Raw genomic sequence first — 22,043 nt, 5'->3', positions numbered from 1 at the left:
TTTTTCTTCAAATTTTTTAATTAAAAAAAATCCAATTATTGATTGAAAATTTTCCATTTTTTTATATATAAAATTAACGGAAGTTGATAGAGAGATTTTGATTGGATAAACTTAAAAAACTTAGATGACTGAAATGAATATAAACAAAATTAAAGGGATATGGGAGAAGTATTCAACAGTAACCTATTGGATTTGTATTTTGTTTTTGCATTGTACCTCCTAGAGTCCAGTGCGAAAAGTGGTTTTTCACATTTTGGAGCTGAAAACACATCATCTAACGTCCTTTCCTAATGCAAAAAATTATGATTTAGTTTTCAAATTGTGCTTTTTGACCCCAAAAAGTCGAACCCTAAGGGTATATTTGGTAGACTGTAATAGGCGCTGTAATGTAATAGTTATTCCTATGATTTAGTTATTCTTTAGTTTGGTTATATTTTTATTACAAGGAATAATCATTCCTTATGAATAACTATTCTTCAAAATGGGGAATAATTATTCCTCTTTAAAAAGTTGTATTAGCTATTTCTTAGTAAATGCAATAATTTCATGTAAGGACACGATTTGTAACGAATCGTAACAGTGTTGGGTTCGCACGTAAAAAGGCCCAAACAATATCATTTGTAGAGCGTGGGTTTGAAAGGCTAGGCCTTGGTCACCAGGCAGTGGGTTTTTCGTGGTGTTCATACATGGTTAAGTCATTCTCGCCCTAGGAGTCTTTCTCCTGGATGCGGGCTGGGAGGCTCAGGTTTTTGGCCATTTTTCCCAGCCTCCACTATGAATTGCGTACTTTTCCTTTTATACTAGCCTGTGTTTTTTATCCTTCGTCCACGTGTAGGATCGACATTCCAAGACTGATACTTGTCCTATCAGCCCATACCTAGAGTGATTGGGGGTGGTTGTAAAAGCTGGAGAGTATGACTCTGTCAGGTGCAGAGTATTGAATGGCAGTAAGGGCAGCTTTCCCCGGTCGTTACACTTTCCAGCATACCCTTTTCTATTGGTACAGATATTTTAGATTTTTTCCCAAGTTGTTTCTATACCATTTTTGCCCTTTCCTCTTGTGAGATCTCGGACATGCCGAGGACTGAATCGTCCTCGGCTGTGCCCCAAGGCTATTTCGTACTTGTATTACCGAGCCTGGGCCATCACCTTCCTCGGCTTGGGCCTTTGGACCCCAACGAATAAATGGGCCTGGCCCATGAATTATTGGGCCCCACATTTCAAAACTTAATATATTTCCAAGTAAACAAACTTTCCATATACATCTAACAATTATAAAAATAAAAAATCATAAAAAATAACACATATCTCTCTTAAATTTAAAAATAACAATTTTTAAGGAAATATAATTGTATGAGTAAGAAATTTCCTAAAATAAATGTTAAGTTTTATTCTAATGTTATAACTCACAACCAAACTAATGAATAAGTTTAGTTATTACATTACAACACATTTTATTCCTAGTAATAAAGATTACAATTTCTGTCGTAATCCTCATTCAGTGTACCAAACGTACCCTAAGTGATTTTCGATCCTTTAAAGTGTATTTACTTGACATGTTAGTTTGTACTCCTATATAATAAAATTTGCAGAATAAAACTTATTAGAAACTTGTGTGCATTCATACAAGTGTTAAATAACACTGAAATCATGAGCCTAACTAATGTTTTCAATTTTGAAATCTTGAGTTAGACTTGTTAGTCTTTTTTTTGTTTTTGTTTTTTGTTTTGGAAATTAGTCAAATTACAAATAAGTTTGAGATTAAAATCTTATTGTGTTTTATTTTTAATTTTTCAAGGCTAAAAATGAGCTTTTTTATTTTGTTAAATTTTGGAAGGGCGGGCATGCCCCCTTGAGCCCTTATATCATTGATTAGTATAATATTATTTTCATTAAGACCATCACTAAATCATTTTTATTGTAGACCAATCACTACTTGTTATTTTAGTTGTTGTGAAAAATAGAAAGTTGTTTTTGGACAATACACACATTGTTCATAACTGTGTTTTCCTTTACCACTTTCTGAATCTCCGTTCTTTAAATACAATTTTCTCGAAGCAATATGCCTAATCATATTATATCATATACTATATAATAAAATTTGAGCTTAAAAGCCGTGGTTGCGTCAAGTGGCTGCACCAAATTGCAGCAATTTTTAGATTAAAACAAAATTTTATTTGTTCTTGTTAATTTTTTGGATAAAATAACAATAAGTGTTTTATTAAAATATGTAATCTACAATAAGTGTTTTCTAAAATTTCAAAAAGAGATTAAACTTAGTTAGTTGGTAACATACAACTACAAAGTCAACAACCTACAATTGTGTCTATCTAAAATATTATCAACAAAGCCTAAAATCAATTGGATAGAATTACCTAAAAAAAAAAAAAAGAAAGATAGAATTTCAATTATAAAAAGATAGAATTACCTATAAAAAAAAAAGATAGAATTTTAAATTAAAAAAAAAAAATGTAAAAGCAAATGAGATAGAATTTAAAAAAAAAAAAAAGAAAAAGAAAAGATAGAATTGAATACTATTGTGTATCAACCTACATTTTTGTTAATTTTTTTTAAATAAATATGCATCTTATGTCATCTTTTTCCTAATAATCAAGTAATAAAAAAAGTATTTGATTTACAACTACAACTACAACTACAACTATAATTGTATCTATCTAAAATGTTATCAACAAAGTCTAAAATGAATAGGATATAATTTAAATTAAAAAAAGAGATAAAAAATACGTAAAAGCAAATAAGATATAATTTTTTTTAATTAAAGATAGAATTGAACTACATTTATTTTATTTTTTATTTTTTTACTATGTTTCTTTTTTGTTTTCTTTTCTTTTCTTTTTTTTTTTTTTTTTTTGTGTAGATGACTTTTCATCTTAAGTCAACTTTATCCTAATAATAAAGTAAAAAAAAAAAAAAAAGTATTTGATTTTCACCTAAACTCCTTCTTTTTGTTCATAATATCTTCTTCACAACTTAAAATTCTCTCTATATATACACATAGTTTTTTGGTGTATTATTCTTTCTTCTACCTACCTTATAATTATTTGCTATATTCTTCCCTTCTTGTCTCTACCCTACCTACAACCTTGCCAAAAATTTTTTTATTATCAAAAATTGAATAAATTTTGTGTATTTGTTGCCTTTTTATTATATACTATATGATTTTTATCAACAAGTTTTATTAATATGCTGAAATTCTATGTTTTTGTTACGGATTATGCTGAAAATATAAACTTATGTCTTTCTTAATCTCATAGTCATCGCACCTTTTAGTGTTTTTTTTAGATGTTAATTGTAAGGACACGATTCGTGGCGGACCTTAACGGTGTCGGGTTCGCACGTAAAAAGACCCAAACAATATCATTTGTAGAGCGTGGGTTTGGAAGGCTAGGCCTTGATTGACAGGCGGTGGGTTTTTCGTGGTGTTCATACAAGGTTAAGTTTTCCTTCACCCCTAGAGTCTTTCTCCTGGAGGTGGGCTGGGAGGCTCTGGTTTTTGGCCATTTTTCCCAGCCCCCTGTTGGTGCACCTTCCTTTTTATTATATAGTCCGTCTTGGTTGATCCTGACCCTCCACTTGTAGGTCAGGCAGGAGCTTATTTCGGTATCCATCCCATCAACCGTCCCGTCTAACTTTCTATTAGTTGCATGGATCGAAGTTTACACCGTCCAAACGTCTTTTCTCATTAATCAGCTCTGGGTATTGGCAGGTGCATTTATTGAAGAGGGGACGCATTTTCCTTGATCCAATTTCACACCCTGCTTCCCTATGGGCCCCATTCCGCTCACATCCCCTTGAGGGGGCTGTTTGGGGATTGCCTCCACCATGATGTTAGTCTTCCCATTGAAGCTCTGGAATGCCGAGGACAGGGTAAGTTCTCAGCCGTTCCCTTTGCTACCCCGGCCATTGATCATTCGTCCTTGGCAAGATACCTCCTCGGCACGGGCCCTGGGCCCAAATAGAGTTTGGGCCGGATTGCAGACCTTTCGGACCCACAATAGCCCCTCAAAATCCTGCTATCCGTCTCCTCGGACGGATAGGAGGGTTTTGATGACATCAGAGATCTGCCAATGCCTATCAATCCTTGTCACTTATCGTTTCCCGAAACTTTTCACCTGCTCAAGGCACGTTCCTAGTGCCCCTGGAAGGCGAAACGTGGCCTCATTAATTTTAACACGTACAAATATCTATGTATGCAATACATTTATCATCATGTTTCCCACACCTTAGTTTATTTGTACCCGTAGAGGCTTTAGAATCATTTTTAACCATCGTTTAACGGAGATATAGGAACCATTTTCGATGTCGCGTATGGTAACTAGGTCTTGTTTAGTGCCCAATTTTCTCATCCAAGTAGTTGGTTTCCCCATAGGCTTGAGTCCGAGGACTATGCAATGCCTTGGTTCTGTCCAAAACTTGTGATTTTTTCTTTTTTGTACTTGGTTTCCCCATAGGCTTGAGTCCGAGGACCATGCAAGGCCTTGGTTCTGTCCAAAACTTGTGATTTTTTCTTTTTTGTACTTGGTTTCCCCATAGGCTTGAGTCCGAGGACCATGCAAGGCCTTGGTTCTGTCCAAAACTTGTGATTTTTTCTTTTTATATACTTTCCTTCTCTGCAACAACTACTTGGTGCATGAATATTAAATGTAAGCTCGCCTTTAATGATACTCCAGGCAGAAAAATGCCTTAACACAGAGTCCTACTGGTTTAAACTCACAAATATTATCAAGTATAACAAGGTTAATCCTCAATAAATTAAACTCTTGGAACTAACCGGGATAATCGCTGAGTGCTGCGCGATGCATGCTAGACCAATGTCCGAGAACGATAAACTCTAAATAATTCGTCCGAGAGGGTAGCCGAGTAGCGAGGGACTTTGATTGTGCTTTTGGGTAATATATTACACCGTACCGCATCAACTCCTTTGGTACTGGGGATCCGAGGGTAGATCGGGGAATCCGTGCAATCGAGGGATTATCCCATCTGTTAACGAAGAGTTTTCTTCCCATGGATTTTGAGGTTTATGTGCCATAGTTTTTTTTTTAAAATAGTTGGTTCCTCATCCAAGTAGTTGGTTTCCCCATAGGCAAGTAGTTGGTTTCCCCATAGGCTTGAGTCCGAGGACCATGCAATGCCCTGGTTCTGTCCAAAACTTAGTTTTCCTCATCCAGGTAGTTGGTTTCCCCATAGGCTTGAGTCCGAGGACTATGCAATGCCTTGATTCTGTCCAAAACCTAGTTTTCCTCATCCAGGTAGTTGGTTTCCCCATAGGCTTGAGTCCGTGGACCATGCAATGCCTTGGTTCTGTCCAAAACCTAGTTTTCCTCATCCAGGTAGTTGGTTTCCCCATAGGCTTGAGTCCGAGGACTATGCAATGCCTTGGTTCTGTCCAAAACCTAGTTTTCCTCATCCAGGTAGTTGGTTTCCCCATAGGCTTAAGTCCGAGGACTATGCAATGCCTTGGTTCTGTCCAAAACCTAGTTTTCCTCATCCAGGTAGTTGGTTTCCCCATAGGCTTAAGTCCGTGGACCATGCAATGCCTTGGTTCTGTCCAAAACCTAGTTTTCCTCATCTAGGTAGTTGGTTTCCCCATAGGCTTGAGTCCGTGGACCATGCAATGCCTTGGTTCTGTCAAAACCTAGTTTTCCTCATCCAAGTAGTTGGTTTCCCCATAGGCTTGAGTCCGTGGACCATGCAATGCCTTGGTTCTGTCCAAAACCTAGTTTTCCTCATCCAGGTAGTTGGTTTCCCCATAGGCTTGAATCCGTGGACCATGCAATGCCTTGGTTCTGTCCAAAACCTAGTTTTCTCTTTGTGTGGGATCTTGGCTTTAGGGGAGTTAGCTCCTCAGCCAAGCCCCTAGAGTTTATCCATACGATTAACACTATCAAGTGCCTAGTTTGCTCTTTACGGGGGACCTTGGCTTTAAGGGAGTTAGCTCCTCAGCCAAGCCCCTAGTCAAGAAACGTAGCCCCTAGCAGAACTTTATACTAGAACTCTATAACCAACGGTTAGAAATAATGAAGAAACTCTATCGACCCACATCCTATACCAACACACAAGCCTTCCCACAGACGGCGCCAATTGTAAGGACACGATTCGTGGCGGACCTTAACGGTGTCGGGTTCGCACGTAAAAAGGCCCAAACAATATCATTTGTAGAGCGTGGGTTTGGAAGGCTAGGCCTTGATTGACAGGCGGTGGGTTTTTCGTGGTGTTCATACAAGGTTAAGTTTTCCTTCACCCCTGGAGTCTTTCTCCTGGAGGTGGGCTGGGAGGCTCTGGTTTTTGGCCATTTTTCCCAGCCCCCTGTTGGTATACCTTCCTTTTTATTATATAGTCCGTCTTGGTTGATCCTGACCCTCCACTTGTAGGTCAGGCAGGAGCTTATTTCGGTATCCATCCCATCAACCGTCCCGTCTAACTTTCTATTAGTTGCATGGATCGAAGTTTACACCGTCCAAACGTCTTTTCTCATTAATCAGCTCTGGGTATTGGCAGGTGCATTTACTGAAGAGGGGACGCATTTTCCTTGGTCCAATTTCACACCCTGCTTCCCTATGGGCCCCATTCCGCTCACATCCCCTTGAGGGGGCTGTTTGGGGATTGCCTCCACCATGATGTTGGTCTTCCCATTGAAGCTCTGGAATGCCGAGGACAGGGTAAGTTCTCAGCCGTTCCCCTTGCTACCCCGGCCATTGATCATTCGTCCTTGGCAAGATACCTCCTCGGCACGGGCCCTGGGCCCAAATAGAGTTTGAGCCGGATTGCAGACCTCTCGGACCCACATTAATATAGCAAGCAATATATTGTACCATTTATTTTCTCATCACATGATTATTTGTTGTTGACATCAATATTTGATTGTGGATTTAATTTATTGTAGTTTTTGTTTGGTGATTTGATCCATGTAATCTATCTTCTTTAAAAGCAAAATTTGCTGTCAACATGAAATTGGATACAAGGGGAAAAAGAATGATTTAAAAATGTTATTATATCCATCAGTCCAAATTCCTATGTAAGTTTATATTTACTTAACTCCATTTGCTTTTTCTTTTTTATTTATAAAAATTTTAGAAATTTGGATTGTTTTTCATTAATAAATTGGGATTTTAGCTTAATTTTTTTTTCAAATGTTTTAATTATTAATTCATTATTTTTTTCATGTGTAATATTAATATATGTGTTTTTAAAGGTTAAAGCACAATACAATTACAAACATTAATTTAAGTTAGAGTGTTATATTTATTTATTAGTAAGTTATAACCATTTGAATGAAGTCAACACTAAAACAGATAATATAAATATCAAAATAAGACATACAAATTAAATTTATTTTAGGTGTACAAGTACAATTGATTTTTTAATCATAAATTTGAAATTAATTCTTTTAGGATAATCCCCCTCTTCATAAATAAATAAAGAATTATTTAAAAAAAATTGAAAAGTTGTTATTGATCATTCTAATTTGTAATTAGATATATTATATATACAAACAAATATACAAAATTCATGACTAAGACGTGCAACGCACGAGACTTTCACTAGTGAAATAGAAAAACACGAGGAAACTTTTTCTAAATTCCGCTTCCTCTACCAATAGAAACAACTGGTTTCTTTCTTTAAAAAAAAAAAAAAAAATAGCTAGTTCGAATTTGTCCAAATTTATTTGTTACAAATAAACCAAACTCAATCTAAAAAATTTCCCTCAGCCTTGGAGTAATGGGCTAGAAGCCTAGAATGAGTTGGTTTCCATAGGGAGGGAGATGATGTGAGGTATCTAAGGGGCCGTTTGGATTTTCAGTTTTCATCACCCATAACTCTGTTTCCATCACCCATAATTCAAAATTGGTGGGTCCCATAGCTGAGTAGTTTGTTTGGATATGTTTTCAGGTTTTGTTTCCATCAATCAATTCTCTGATTTTTGAGTGATGAGTTATCGAAACTGAAAACACATTTTAGGTGTTTTCAAGTTATTGAAACAGAATTATGAAGGAATTTTAATAAATACACACATATTTGAGGGACCCACAACATGTAAGTATTCAAATATGGTCTTCTTCTTTTCTTTTTTTTTCTTTTTTTTTTTCCTTTCACTCTAGGTGGTCTTCTTCTTTTTCTTTTTTTTCTTTTTCCTTTCACGCCGTGTGGTCTTCTTCTTCTTCCTTTTTTTTTTTTTCCTTTCACATTGAGTCTAGTCTAGTCTTCTTCATTTTTTTTTCTTTCACGTTAGGTCTGGGCTTGGTTTCTCTTTTCTTCTCTTTTTTTTTTCCTTTTCACATTGGGTTTCTGGGTTTGGTTTCTTTTTTTCATTCCTTTTCACTGGGTTCGGTGAGTTTGGGTATTGGGGGTTGAAGGAAAAAATGAAAGTAAAAGCTGCACCAAGTTAATCTGTGGGTCCCACAAAAAGTAAACTTTAGAGTGATGGAAATAGGAAACAGGAAATATGTGTTTTCAAAAACTGAGATAGGAAACTTAGTGGCACCAATGTAAATATTCAAACTCTGTGGGACCCATAGCTTGTGTGTTGTCACGTCAGTTCAGAGCTGTTTGATATTACCATTGCAAACAACCACACCACCACCATAACAAACCCAGCGCCGCCAACAACCACCGTGAAATTGAAACTCAGCCACCGCCAAAACACCAGCATCAACCCACAAAACCAACTGCCAATCCACACCATCGAAACACAAAACCAGCCCCAACCGATTCAAGCCACGCCTCCACCACTCTCCATTTTGACCACCACTGGAACTGAGACACAAGAACTAAGGTCGAGAAACAATTGAAACCCCAAAAACCCAATCTCAAACCCGATCTCCACCGTGACTTAAACTAGATCTCCACCGTGAAGACCCAGCCAACACCCAAATGACCACTACCGAAACCCACCATCACCAATCCGAACCAAGCAACCACTGAAACAACCCCCCACTTTAAACCCAATAACCATCAATTCAAACCAACCAAAAACAGCTGAGAAAGAAACAAAGAAGAGAGAAAAAAAAAATCAAATACAGATTGAAGAAGGGAGAGACAGAGAAAGCTGAGAAAGAAATAGAGAAGAGTGGAAAAAAAATCAAATATAGAGTGAAGAGGGGAGAGACAGAGAAAGAGAGATAAACAAAAAAAAAAAAAAAATTGATAGAAAAGAGGGAGAGTCAAAGAAATGAAAGGTGAGAGAATGCCACAGGGGGAGAAATAAAGGAGGAAGATTTTTTGTTAATGAGATGCGGGTAGCAATAGTAGCAACACTGGGTAGTGTCAGTAGGTGGAGTCCACGGTTTTGGCAAAAAGTTGTAGAGATATGTAACTGAGTTATGAGTCCAAACAAGTATTTTGCAATTTTTGAGTGAATGTGAGGTTTGAGTAGGGAGTTATGAGTTTTGGGTTTGAATTATGAGTTTTGAAAACTGAGTTATAAAAACTGAGCTATCTCTAAACCAAATGGACCTGAAAATTGAGTGAAGAGTGATGACTGATGAGTGATGGTTTTTTAAAAACCAAACAGCCCCCAAAGTTCCGCACAGTTTTGATCTGCAATTTGGCTTGACAAGTGAGTGTTTGAAGAAATTTGGGCTACTAAAAAAAACAGTTGCGTTCGGCCCAAAACAAGGCCCATATTAACCAACAAAGGCACGTCCTGAATGAAAGAAAAAGTTTAATTTGACAATTGACATAATAATGAGTACAACCACAACCACCAGTACCATCAACCTGTAACCAAATCATGGGATTAATTTGCTTCAATAGTCCTCATAAAAAGCAATTCATACAGTCCAAGCTTTATCCTTGCTTTTTTTTTTGACCCAGTATCAGTATATGTATATATGTTACGCGAAGGTCACAATCAATTTGCTTTTTGGGCAAATCTTAACTAAAAATTTGTTCTAAAATGCGGTCAAGACCTAAAAGAAAATAAACAGCACTAAATGGAAGGGCTTTATGTTATTATTATAATAATAATATCCATGAATAAAAGATTCAGCAACAAGGCAACATTATGAAACATGTAAAGGTTATAAATGACACCTAAACTAATAATAAACATCTGGGTGAAAATTATGAGAAATGCAAATGCCCCTAACACCCAACCCAACCAAATTAATCAGAAGAGCGAACATTCAAAGCTCCTCTCCCACCCTATTATCTTTTGTTTTATCCCAATGTCCTTGTCATGAGTCTCTCAATCTCAATCTCAATCTCAATCTCAAACCTGTTGCATAAATAAAAAACCCCAACCCCCACTCCCCCATAGGCGTAGGCATAATAGCTCTACCTCTCTCTAATCTCTAATCTCTATCTCAGTACCCCCAAAAATGAGTTCCCTCTTCTACATTATTATCACTATCATCTTCTCCACTCTCAACTTTGTTCACTCTCGAACCTTAACTAAAACAACGTCCACCACCACTCTCGACGTAACAGCTTCGCTTCAAAAAGCCCAAAGTGTTTTCAGTAGTTACAATCCAAAGGCAACGCCGCAAGCATTTAACCAACAAAAACAAAAACAAAAACAGACTCAGTCTCAGACTCTCTCATCCTCATCCCTCACACTTGAGCTACATACTAGAACTTCTATTCTTAGCCGGCCTACTCACACTCACACTGACTACAAGTCACTCACTATAGCTCGACTCGAGCGCGACTCAGCCCGACTCAAATCTTTAACCACTCGGTTACATCTAGCCCTCACAGGCATTCTCCAATCAGATCTCGAACCTTCGGGAGGACGAGGACAAGAACAACAACAAGATCTACAAGGTCCCATCATTTCAGGAACGAGTCAAGGAAGCGGCGAGTACTTCTGCCGAGTCGCAATCGGAAGACCACCGACTCCGGCGTACATGGTTCTCGACACTGGCAGTGACGTCAACTGGCTTCAATGTGCTCCATGCGCCGATTGTTACCAACAAGCTGATCCGATCTTCGAGCCGGCTTCATCGGCTTCTTACTCGCCGCTCTCTTGCGAAACCAAGCAATGCAAGTCTCTCGACGTGTCCGAGTGTCGCAACGGCACGTGTCTCTACGAGGTCGCTTACGGTGACGGCTCGTACACAGTCGGTGAATTCGTCACCGAAACCCTAACTCTCGGCTCGGCTTCGGTGAACAATGTAGCCATTGGCTGTGGTCACAATAACGAAGGCTTGTTCATCGGCGCCGCCGGATTGCTCGGGCTCGGCGGCGGAAAGTTATCGCTTCCATCTCAACTGAACGCGACGTCGTTTTCGTACTGTTTAGTTGACCGTGACTCGGACTCGGCTTCGACTCTTGAGTTCAACTCACCACTACCTCCTAACGCCGTCACAGCTCCGTTACACCGTAACCCTAAACTGGACACGTTTTACTACGTCGGTGTAAGCGGGCTCAGTGTCGGAGGTGAGTCGCTTCGGATTCCGGAGTCGGCGTTCGAAGTGGACTCGGGAGGGAACGGTGGAATAATCATCGACTCGGGCACAGCCGTGAGTCGGTTACAAACGGAGACCTACAACTCGCTCCGTGACGCATTTGTGAAAGGGACGAGGAGGTTGGGGTTGGCGTCAACTAACGGCGTGGCGTTATTTGACACGTGTTACGACCTGTCGTCAAAGACGAGTGTGGAGGTTCCAACGGTGGCGTTTCATTTTCCGAATGGGAAAGTGTTGGCATTAGCGGCCAAGAATGTGTTGATACCGGTTGACTCAACGGGGACGTTTTGTTTGGCGTTTGCTCCAACCTCCTCCGCCTTCTCTATCATTGGGAATGTCCAACAGCAACAGACACGTGTTGCTTTCGATCTCGCTAATTCTCTCATCGGATTCTCTTCCACTAAATGCTAGCTAGCTTCCTTGCTTTGCTACTCCTTTAATTTAATATTGATATGATAATGGTATTCGTAATGCAGTGAGTGTACTGTAGCGTAGGATTCTATTCTTCTGGAAATGCTCCACAACAGTGTAAGTGTTTTTTTTTATTTGGTTAAAAACAGTGTAAGTGTTTAATGTCATTGAAATCGGTCTCATCTTTTATAAACTACGCCTTTCTACGTTTAATGTCACTCTCTATATAAACTGTACACTCACTGATTGACAGCTAATCCTTTTGTATTATTTTTATTATTTTTTCAGCTATGATGAAAAATTATATTTTTTTTTTTCAATTAATGCGTTTAAGACAAGAAAATTTTTCAATTTTTTTTAAAGAAAAAAGACAATTAACATTTATATTAAAAATAAATTTGTGGTAAAACATTCTCCATCTACCCAATCAATTCTGAGATATTAATAGCATACTAGATCAAACTATGAACAAGTTAATTAAATCTCATATGGTACCCATAAAAAAAAATTCTATATAAGTATGTTTTTTCATTAATATATGGAATTTAATTAGGAAGATATAGCGGTGCAAACAATACCCCTGTTTATTTAATCGATTGTTTGGGATAAAGAGTATTAGGTGGAACAGTTCACGTGCATTTTCATGACATTTGAGCCATTGTGCCTAAATGGGGGAGGATTTTTGACTTTTTATCATCCTCTACATTTATTATCAAATGGTTATATCTTGGGTTTTTCATGTGCTTAGTAACAGATTTGAGGAGTAATATTGGTACCATATAAAATGGTACAATTTGTACCACAAGAGTTTTGAGTTGTAAAAGTGTGATATTTGGTCCATGTGGGGACAAAGACACCTTATTTGAGAGATGGGGAGCATTTGTAGCAGTAGAGGTATAATACTATAATGCTAAATTTTAGCTCCACAAACATTAAAATGATGCTCCAGCAGTGGAGCTAAATCTATTTTTTTTAGCTCCACTGCTACAGTGCACATCTATAGATAGATGTGCACTGTTCATGAGAGCTAAAAAATATATATATTATTTTATTCAGCCAGAACTTAAAATAATAAAAAGCCTCTCTCTCTCTCTCAGTGTCACTCTCGCCTCTCTCTCTCTTTCTCTCTCTCCCTCTCTCTCTCTATAGATGTGCACTGTTCATGAGAGCTAAAAAAAATATATATATTATTTTATTCGGCCAGAACTTAAAATAATAAAAAGCCTCTCTCTCTCTCATAGTCATTCTCGCCTCTCTCTCTCTCTCTCTCTCTCTCTCTCCCTCTCCCTCCGGCCTCAGTCACTCCGTCATCGGTCCAAGCCCCAAGCCTCCGACCCATGCCTCCGCCGGCCTCAACGTCACCGGCCCAAGCCTCCGCCGACACATTATCCATGTCTCCGATCCACCGGCCCACGCCTCCCAAGCCTCCAATCCACCGCTGTCGCCCATCTCTCTACTCTCTTTGCTGTGATTGAGTTTTTTATTTTATTTTATTTTTTTATTATTTTATATATATATGGGTTTGGTGGCTGTGGTGGTGGTGGTGGTTGATTTTGGCTATGGTAGTGGTGGTGGATGATTTTGGTTTTGGCAGTGGGTTTTGTGGATTTTGGCTATGAGTTTTGTGGTTTATGGTTGTGGTTGTGGCAGCGGCAGTGGCAGTGGCAGTGGGTTGTGGTTGTGGTTGTCATGGCTGGTGGTTTGTGGTGACTGGTGGTGATGGGGTTGTGATTTTTTTTTTTTTTATTTTTTTTTTTTTATGTTGTGTTGTGGTTGCCAAAATAGAGTGGTGGTTGTGGCCGGTGGTGGTTGTGGTTGATGGTAGAGGTGATTGTGGTTGGTGTTGTGGGTGTTTTTTGAGTAATGGGATATGTTATTTTATTGTAGAGGATATATTGTTTTATTGTGATGTTTATATTATTTTATTATGTTGAAAGCTAAAATAGATCCACTTCTGCAGTATGTGTATAGATAAAATAGATAAAATAACTTTTGGAGGAGTTAAAAAGCTAAATTTTTAGTTCCACTACTGTGGATGCTCTTACATAAGAGAGAAACATATTAAGCTATAAAACCATGAGACCACAACTTTTGAAGTATTCAAGAACAAAGGTTAGCCTTTGTAAAAGTTTTTTTCCCCCTCTTTTATCCTTCTTTTTAATTGTAGGTAGACCGTAGAGAGTGATAAAGATGGGAAGAAATTATAGTAATTTGGTATTTTTGTGTTGAGAGAGTGGGCTTATTAATAATACATCATCTATTATTAAAATAATAGGCAGAAATATTAAAATTTAGCTAGAATTGACAAAGTACACGAGACAAATCATATAACAAAGATGGATGTTATAATTGAGTTAAGGTCACGGTCTCTCACAAATCTGTGTACAAAGTTTCATCTATTCGATACTTGTTATTCAGAGCATTTAACATTTTTTCTCCAAGGGATAACAAAACCATGAATTATTAAAATACCACAAGTTAATAACTGTAAAATCCAACTTCCAACTCACAAAAATTGATTCTAAGTACAGAACTACTGCTGAGTTGATCACATATGACATAACTATTAAAATAGAAAGCGATACACTGTTTAAAACTAAAAATGAGATCCTTCAAAATTCAAATAAGGCTCGTGTTGCTCCTCCAACAGATAAAACCTACTTAATGATTTTTTTTTTTTTTTTTTTTTTTTTTAAAGGGTACTAACAGAACTCAGTAAGGGTTAGCTGACATGAGATTTCAGCCGCGGTGCCACATGCAACTCATAAAGTTCATATTGCAAAACAAAACAATTATGCTTGCAAAAAAAATTATATAATATAATTTTTTTAAACGAACTTATTTTATCTAGCCTACAAAAGGTTATTTGAACACAAGAATCTCAAGAATTTGGTTTTAACAAAATAGAGTAGTACTGTATCCACAATATTTTCACAACAAAAAGTTATAAGTTTACAAAAGAGTGAAATACCCAATACATATCACCTTGAGTTGGCTTCACTATTTTCGTTTTTCTTTTGCCTCCTACGCATGATGCTGATAAGTTATAAGTTTGAAAGTAATTTGTCAAACCTTATGATCCATTAGAATTGAGGGAGAGGGAGGGGAAGTAGAGTAGAGAAGAGTAGATTTAGCATAAAATTAGCTTATTTTTAGCCAATTTTACTCTACTCCCCTTTATTCCCCCTCCATCCAAACAGGCCATTAGTCTTACCTACCCATCAGACTACCACCTCTTAATCTTACCTTTTTTTTTTTTTTTTTTTTTTTTTTTTTTTTTTAAGGAAAGCATTTAGTACCTTTTTTAAACCTTAACAATAATTTCTTTTTAATAATAAAAAATAGAAAAAATTCATTTAATTTATATACTCTATAGAATTTTTTTTTCTTTCTTCTTCTCAAACAATATATATATATATATATATATAGCATTTTTGATATATTTTCTTCTATAACTTTTGGTAATTTATTTGGTTAGCCTTATATTCCTCAGTTCTTTTGTTTTTAAAGAATGGTATTATTATTTGGTCATTTATTTATTTATTAAATTGAAATAAACATAAATGATAGTTTTTATTATTATAATATATTATATAAGTATTTTATTGTTGTTACTTAATTTTAAAATGTAAAATAAACATAAATTATGTCTAAAGATATTTAAAATATATATTTGTCAATTAATTATATCCCATAAGATAGATATGATAGTGGCTTACTGATTCTCTTAGTAGCTCAATGGCTTGAATAATTATAACAAGTATCAAAGTCTTAGGTAGAGAGAGAGAGAGAGAAAGGGGGGGGGGCTAATTTGATTGTGGGTTTGTCTTGGTTGATGTTGATTTCGGTTTACAATAAGTTTTTTTTTTTTTGAGCCCGGACTTTAGCTAATGTAGTCTATATATATATATAAAACCGAAGCTTTTGAAGCTTCCACAAATTTCCACGTCAGCACATCATTAAAAAAGAAAAAAACAAAAAAAAAATAAAACCATAACCACACAAAAGACCTTTCCCTGACACGATTACCGGACAACAAATAATAAAAAAAAAAAATGAAAACAAACAAAATGAAACCATACCCACACGAATAGCTTTCCCACACGATACTGGACCTTCTGCCTTCTCTTTCCCAGCTTTCCCTTTCACGATACTGGACCTTCCTCCCACCGGACCCAACAGACCCAACGATCCGACCCATGCCGTTTCTTTTCCACGGCAAGACCCTTTCACGAATACCTTTCCCTACCGGACCTTCGGCCTTCTCTTTCCCAGCTTTCCCTTTCACGATACCGGACAGACCCAACGATCCGACCCACGCCGTTTCTTTTCCACGGCAAGAACCTTTCACGAATACCTTTCCCTTTCACGAATGCAGACCCAACGATCCGACCCATGCCATTTCTTTTCCACGGCAAGACCCGACCCAACAGACCGATCCTCTGCCTCTTCCTTTCGACGGCAAGACCCAACGATCCGACCCAACAGACCGATTCTCTGCCTCTTCCTTTCCACGGTAAGCCCATGGCCACAGATCCCACCATACCCATGTCCACTTCGCTCAGTTTCCACTCTTCCCCAGCCCATGGCAATGCAACCGACCCAGCCCGTCGAGACCGGCCCAAAGGTATTGTCTTATAAACCTATAATATATATATTTTTTTTCTGAATATTTTTTTTCTGAATCCGAACTCTATATAGATTAGGACTCTATAACTATATATATAAACCTTTGTCGATGCTTTTTTTTTTTTCACGGCTATTCAATTTGTAGGTATGTTTTTTTTTTTCACGGCTATTCAATTTTGTATTCCATTATGGTTATGACTTATGATACAGTTGTTTCCTAGAATCGTGAGAGTAGACTAATAATCGCTAGGTGCGAACCGGAAGAAAGCAGTAGTTTCATGGTAGTAACCAAGTTTTATGGTTTTACAAGTTTGCAACAACCCGAAAGAATCTGTACTGGAAACATATGCATGCATAAAGCACCAAAGGAAAATCTAAGTATATTGCTTTAAATGATGTAGCTATGCACAAACGTAAAACTATTTAAGTGCACACACTTAGATAATCAATTTGACTTTTTTTTTTTTAATTTTAGTTATATGTTTTTGTGTTAAAATTAGTGATTGAATTGTAGTTTTTGTGCACACACTTAGATAATCAATTTAACTTTTTTTTGAATTTTAGTTATATGTTTTTGTGCCTATTTTGTATTCTATAATTGATTGAATTGTAGTTTTTTCTATTTGCAGATCTATAACCTGGGTTACAGACTTACAGAGATAGTGAGTTATAGTTCTGGATTTTTCTATTTGCTTTGTGAAGGACAGGTTAGTGTGTTCAAGACCATTTCGGTTTTTTTTTTCATGTTTATTTCTCAAAATTTGATTTTTATGGTAACTCAGTAATTGCATGCATGGTTTTATAATTTGGTGAATAGGTGAAAAAATTGAGTCGGTTCAACGTATAATGTGTTCGAATTATCAAATTTACGTGTGGAATGTTGTATTTTGAAAATGGTTTTAATTTTAAGCCCAAGATTTCAAATTCATGTTCAATTTTTCTTTTTTTTTGGTGAATTTTTCAAGAATTTTCAATATTATATATTTATAAAAATTTTGAAATTGGCTCATTAATTAACTGTGAAAAGGACCATTAATTCTGAATTTAGTTCATTAAGGAAATTTAAAAAATTTAAATATTATGTGCTACTTCATCATCTAATAAAAAATAATTATTAGCATGCACTTTCCTTTTATTAGGTATATTAAAATTCAAGAAGTGTTAGATTTCCAAAGAATGCTACATTAAAGCAGTCCTAGAATCTGTACTGGAAACATATGCATGCATAAAGCACCAAAGGAAAATCTAAGTATATTGCTTTAAATGATGTAGCCATGCACAAACGTAAAACTATTTAAGTGCACACACTTAGATAATCAATTTGACTTTTTTTTTTTAATTTTAGTTATATGTTTTTGTGTTAAAATTAGTGATTGAATTGTTTTTGTGTGGAAACTAAGCCATTGAATTGTAGTTTTTGTGCACACACTTAGATAATCAATTTAACTTTTTTTTGAATTTTAGTTATATGTTTTTGTGCCTATTTTGTATTCTATAATTGATTGAATTGTAGTTTTTTCTATTTGCAGATCTATAACCTGGGTTACAGACTTACAGAGATAGTGAGTTATAGTTCTGGATTTTTCTATTTGCTTTGTGAAGGACAGGTTAGTGTGTTCAAGACCATTTCGGTTTTTTTTTTCATGTTTATTTCTCAAAATTTGATTTTTATGGTAACTCAGTAATTGCATGCATGGTTTTATAATTTGGTGAATAGGTGAAAAAATTGAGTCGGTTCAACGTATAATGTGTTCGAATTAGCAAATTAACGTGTGGAATGTTGTATTTTGAAAATGGTTTTAATTTTAAGCCCAAGATTTCAAATTCATGTTCAATTTTTCTTTTTTTTGGTGAATTTTTCTAGAATTTTGAATATTATATATTTATAAAAATTTTGAAATTGGCTCATTAATTAACTGTGAAAAGGACCATTAATTCTGAATTTAGTTCATTAAGGAAATTTAAAAAATTTAAATATTATGTGCTACTTCATCATCTAATAAAAAATAATTATTAGCATGCACTTTCCTTTTATTAGGTATATTAAAATTCAAGAAGTGTTAGATTTCCAAAGAATGCTACATTAAAGCAGTCCTTTAAATATAGCTATATTTGACTGGTATGGATAATTATAGGGATATTAAAGTATGCATATGCTTTCTCCTTTTATAAATTTTTTTTTTTTTTTTCACTAAGAAAATTTTACTTTCAATTTTCTTGATGCATGTATGCCATGTTAATGTTTAAGGTAAGTTTACTGTTAATTGGTTTCCATGCATAATGCAATTGCTGATAAGCAAGTGTTTATGTTATTTCCATGTTAAGAGGATTTTGTCATAAAATTAAAATCCAGCTCTACTTACTGCTTTTGATTGAGTGGGACCCTGCAAGAGAACCTTGCCAACCATGGTTACCTTGCCCAACAGAGGATAGGTTAAAGGGTCTAACTTTTATACTGTTATAACTATGCTGAAATAGAAGGTCAGAGGAGCATGCACAATGCACAGTCAAAATGCCATATATATCACACAATAGATACCCTACTTATAAAATTGGTGTTAGATAGGTGCCTTGTGTATGTGATAGAGAATGATGGGACCCAGCTCTTTTACCTTCCTTTTTATTTTTTTTTTTAAATTTTGAATTTGGTTTCATTCTCTCTTAAAAAATGCCACAAGAATTCGTCCTTTTTGTGTATAGACTTCAATGAGAATGTCAATAATATGGCAAGCCTAGCAGAAATGCACAATTTTATCTTGGAAACCAAGTTATTATAGCCTCATTCAAAAATTGCGCCACTGGATCCTACCGAACTGACCTCCGCATCTCTCTCCAGAAAAATTTAATCCTAATCCTAAACCCACTACAAGCACACATGGACAAATTTAATTTGTCCTATGTCAACTAATCTGTTGGCTGTTTTTCCAATAAAATACCATGTATTCATTGCTTATAATGTCCTGAAGAAGCATGTCAATCAGATTTTCATTGTCTTCTATTGGCTTTGCAGGTAGGGATTTAGAATTTTGATATCTTGCTTATTTAGTAATACAACCACAAGACCGGGAAAGTCAGGTATTTACCAATATTTCTTTTATTCTGTACTGTTTATTGTATATTTATTGGTAATGTGTTTGTAGAGAGATTTTGAAAATTTTATCAAATAATCATATCTTTATGTTTTTTTAATTCTGAAGTTAGTATGTGAATGCTATATTTTTCTTCAATTTTTCACCTTTCTATAACATGTAACTGTTAATTTGTAATATATGTTTTTGCTATATAGTTATATTTATGAATTAAAATTTTGTGAATGTTTTCCTTTTAGTTTATTCCCCAAGCATGGACTCTGCTTTCTATGCAAGATTGAGACGAAGATTAATTTTATCTGAAAAGAGAAATAGAAGGGGTATGATATTGACATATTAAACAAATATTTTTCTTTAAAAAACTCATAATTAGTATGTAACTTAATAATTAGTATGTAACCTAGGCCAAACAAGAACAAGAGATGACGAGCCATTTGAAAGGAGTATTCGACGTAGACAATATAGCATTAATGATGAAAGCAGAAAACAACGTAAGTGTTACATTTTTTTAGTTCTCCCAAAAAAGTTCTAAAATTAGGAAGAAAAAGTGAATTTTTGTTTTTGTTGTCGTAGGAAAATTTACGGAACCATTGGATTTAGGACCTCCAACAATAGTATGTGACCATTGTAGAGCTCAACTTTGGTATGAAGAGAGAACTGTAAAGTCAAAAACGCCTACAAAACCGAAGTTTAGTTTGTGCTGTTCTGAAGGAAGAGTTCAACTCCCTCTATTGAAAGAACCTCCACCCTTTCTTGGAAACTTACTCAATATTAATAGTGATGAGAGATCAATAAACTTTCAACTAGGGATAAGAATCTACAACTCTCTCTTTGCTTTCACTTCTTTGGGGGGTAATGTTGATAGATCAGTGAATAATGGTTCTGGTCCATATGTGTTTCGTGTAAATGGTCAAACTCATCATAGAATTGGATCACTTCTTCCTGTCCATGGCCAAAAACCTAAGTATGCACAGCTTTATATTTATGAAACTGATAATGAAGTTAAAAATAGAATTGATGCAGTTATACGTGAAGATGATAGAAATTATGTGGATCCAGATATTGTTACTGGGTTGATGGAAATGTTAGACCAGTGTAACCAATTGGTTAAATGTTTTAGAATGGTCAGGGACAGATTTGATGAATCAGATATACATAATGTCAGAATTCGTTTAATACGAAGTCGCAATTCTGGTGAAAGGCAATATGACTTACCTGTAATGTCTGAGATAGCTGCTCTTATTGTTGGAGATTTTAATATTGAAAGTTCTGATAGAGATATTATTGTTGAGAATCGAAGTTTAGGATTGCAACGTATAAATGGAACTCATCCAAGCTTTATGGCATTGCAATATCCATTACTTTTTCCATATGGTGAGGATGGGTATATGCTTGGTATACCTTATAGGAATTTGAATGGCAGCAATTCTAGAAAAAGGGAATCAATAACAATGAGAGAATACTATGCTTATAGGCTTCAACAACGCTTTCATGAGGGCAAGACATTGTTGCTTGGTAGGAGGCTTTTTCAACAATTTATAGTGGATGCATACACTTCTATCGAAGAAGAAAGACTACAATGGGTTAGATTCAATCAAAAAAAATTGAGGTCAGAGCTGTACTATGGTTTGAAAGATGCCGTTCTTCGTGGTGATACAGATCCCATTACCGTAGGCAAACGAATAGTCCTACCATCCTCATTTACTGGAAGTCCAAGGTACATGGTTCAAAATTATCAAGATGCAATGGCGATATGTAGATGGGCAGGTTACCCAGATTTATTTCTTACATTTACTTGCAATCCAAAATGGTCAGAAATCAATCATTCCTTAGAATTTATAGAAGGCCTAAAATATAAGGATCGGCCAGATATTGTAGCAAGGGTTTTTAAGATAAAATTAGATGAACTATTACATGATTTGAGGCATAAATCTCATTTTGGAAGAGTTATTGCTATTGTGTATACAATTGAATTCCAAAAAAGAGGACTCCCACATGCACATATTCTTCTATTCTTGGATCCAAAGGATAAGTGTCCAAGTCCAACAGACATTGATGGTATCATTATGGCTGAGATACCAGATCCAGATGACGATCCTGTTGCTAATGAAGCTGTAAAACAATTTATGATGCATGGGCCATGTGGATCTGCAAATCCGAAATCACCGTGCATGATGAATGGTAAATGTACAAAACATTTTCCGAAAAGATTTTATGAAGAAACAACAATTGATGAAGAAGGCTTTCCAGTATATAGAAGGAGAAATGATGGAAAAACAATAGAGAAGAACGGAATTCTTTTGGATAACCTAGTCGCTAACCCGTGCGATGCACGGGAAAGCTACGAATTTTTTCCAAATGATGTGACATTAGGTTTTGGAATTTAGCATTGATTCTCTGGTAGCACATTCTTAATTTTCAATTTAATTTATTTGATGTCTTCCACTAAATATTGAATGCATTCATTATATTTAAAAAATGTTGA

General features: G+C 35.9%; 2 protein-coding genes and 1 long non-coding RNA gene across 3 annotated transcripts; all 3 read left to right on the top strand.

The window, feature by feature from the left end:
• Positions 1 to 10,165: 10,165 nt before the first annotated feature.
• On the top strand, positions 10,166 to 12,058 carry LOC115957719 (protein ASPARTIC PROTEASE IN GUARD CELL 1). The gene has a single exon (XM_031076070.1). It carries the CDS (start codon positions 10,341 to 10,343, stop codon positions 11,838 to 11,840), a length of 1,500 nt encoding a protein of 499 aa, XP_030931930.1. The 5' UTR covers positions 10,166 to 10,340; the 3' UTR covers positions 11,841 to 12,058.
• A 5,044-nt stretch (positions 12,059 to 17,102) lies between these two features.
• Positions 17,103 to 19,547, top strand: LOC115964366. Its single transcript, XR_004085999.1, has 3 exons — positions 17,103 to 17,176; positions 17,999 to 18,076; positions 19,480 to 19,547. It is a non-coding gene; the product is annotated as an uncharacterized LOC115964366 (long non-coding RNA).
• A 264-nt stretch (positions 19,548 to 19,811) lies between these two features.
• Positions 19,812 to 21,973, top strand: LOC115954586. Its single transcript, XM_031072489.1, has 3 exons — positions 19,812 to 19,878; positions 20,132 to 21,807; positions 21,932 to 21,973. The coding sequence occupies exons 1-3, from the start codon at positions 19,812 to 19,814 to the stop codon at positions 21,971 to 21,973; spliced, it is 1,785 nt and encodes a 594-aa protein (XP_030928349.1).
• Positions 21,974 to 22,043: the final 70 nt, after the last annotated feature.

This window comes from Quercus lobata, chromosome 1 (assembly GCF_001633185.2).
Source record: "Quercus lobata isolate SW786 chromosome 1, ValleyOak3.0 Primary Assembly, whole genome shotgun sequence".
Lineage (NCBI taxonomy): Eukaryota > Viridiplantae > Streptophyta > Magnoliopsida > Fagales > Fagaceae > Quercus > Quercus lobata.
This window is presented reverse-complemented; position numbering and strand designations above follow the sequence as displayed.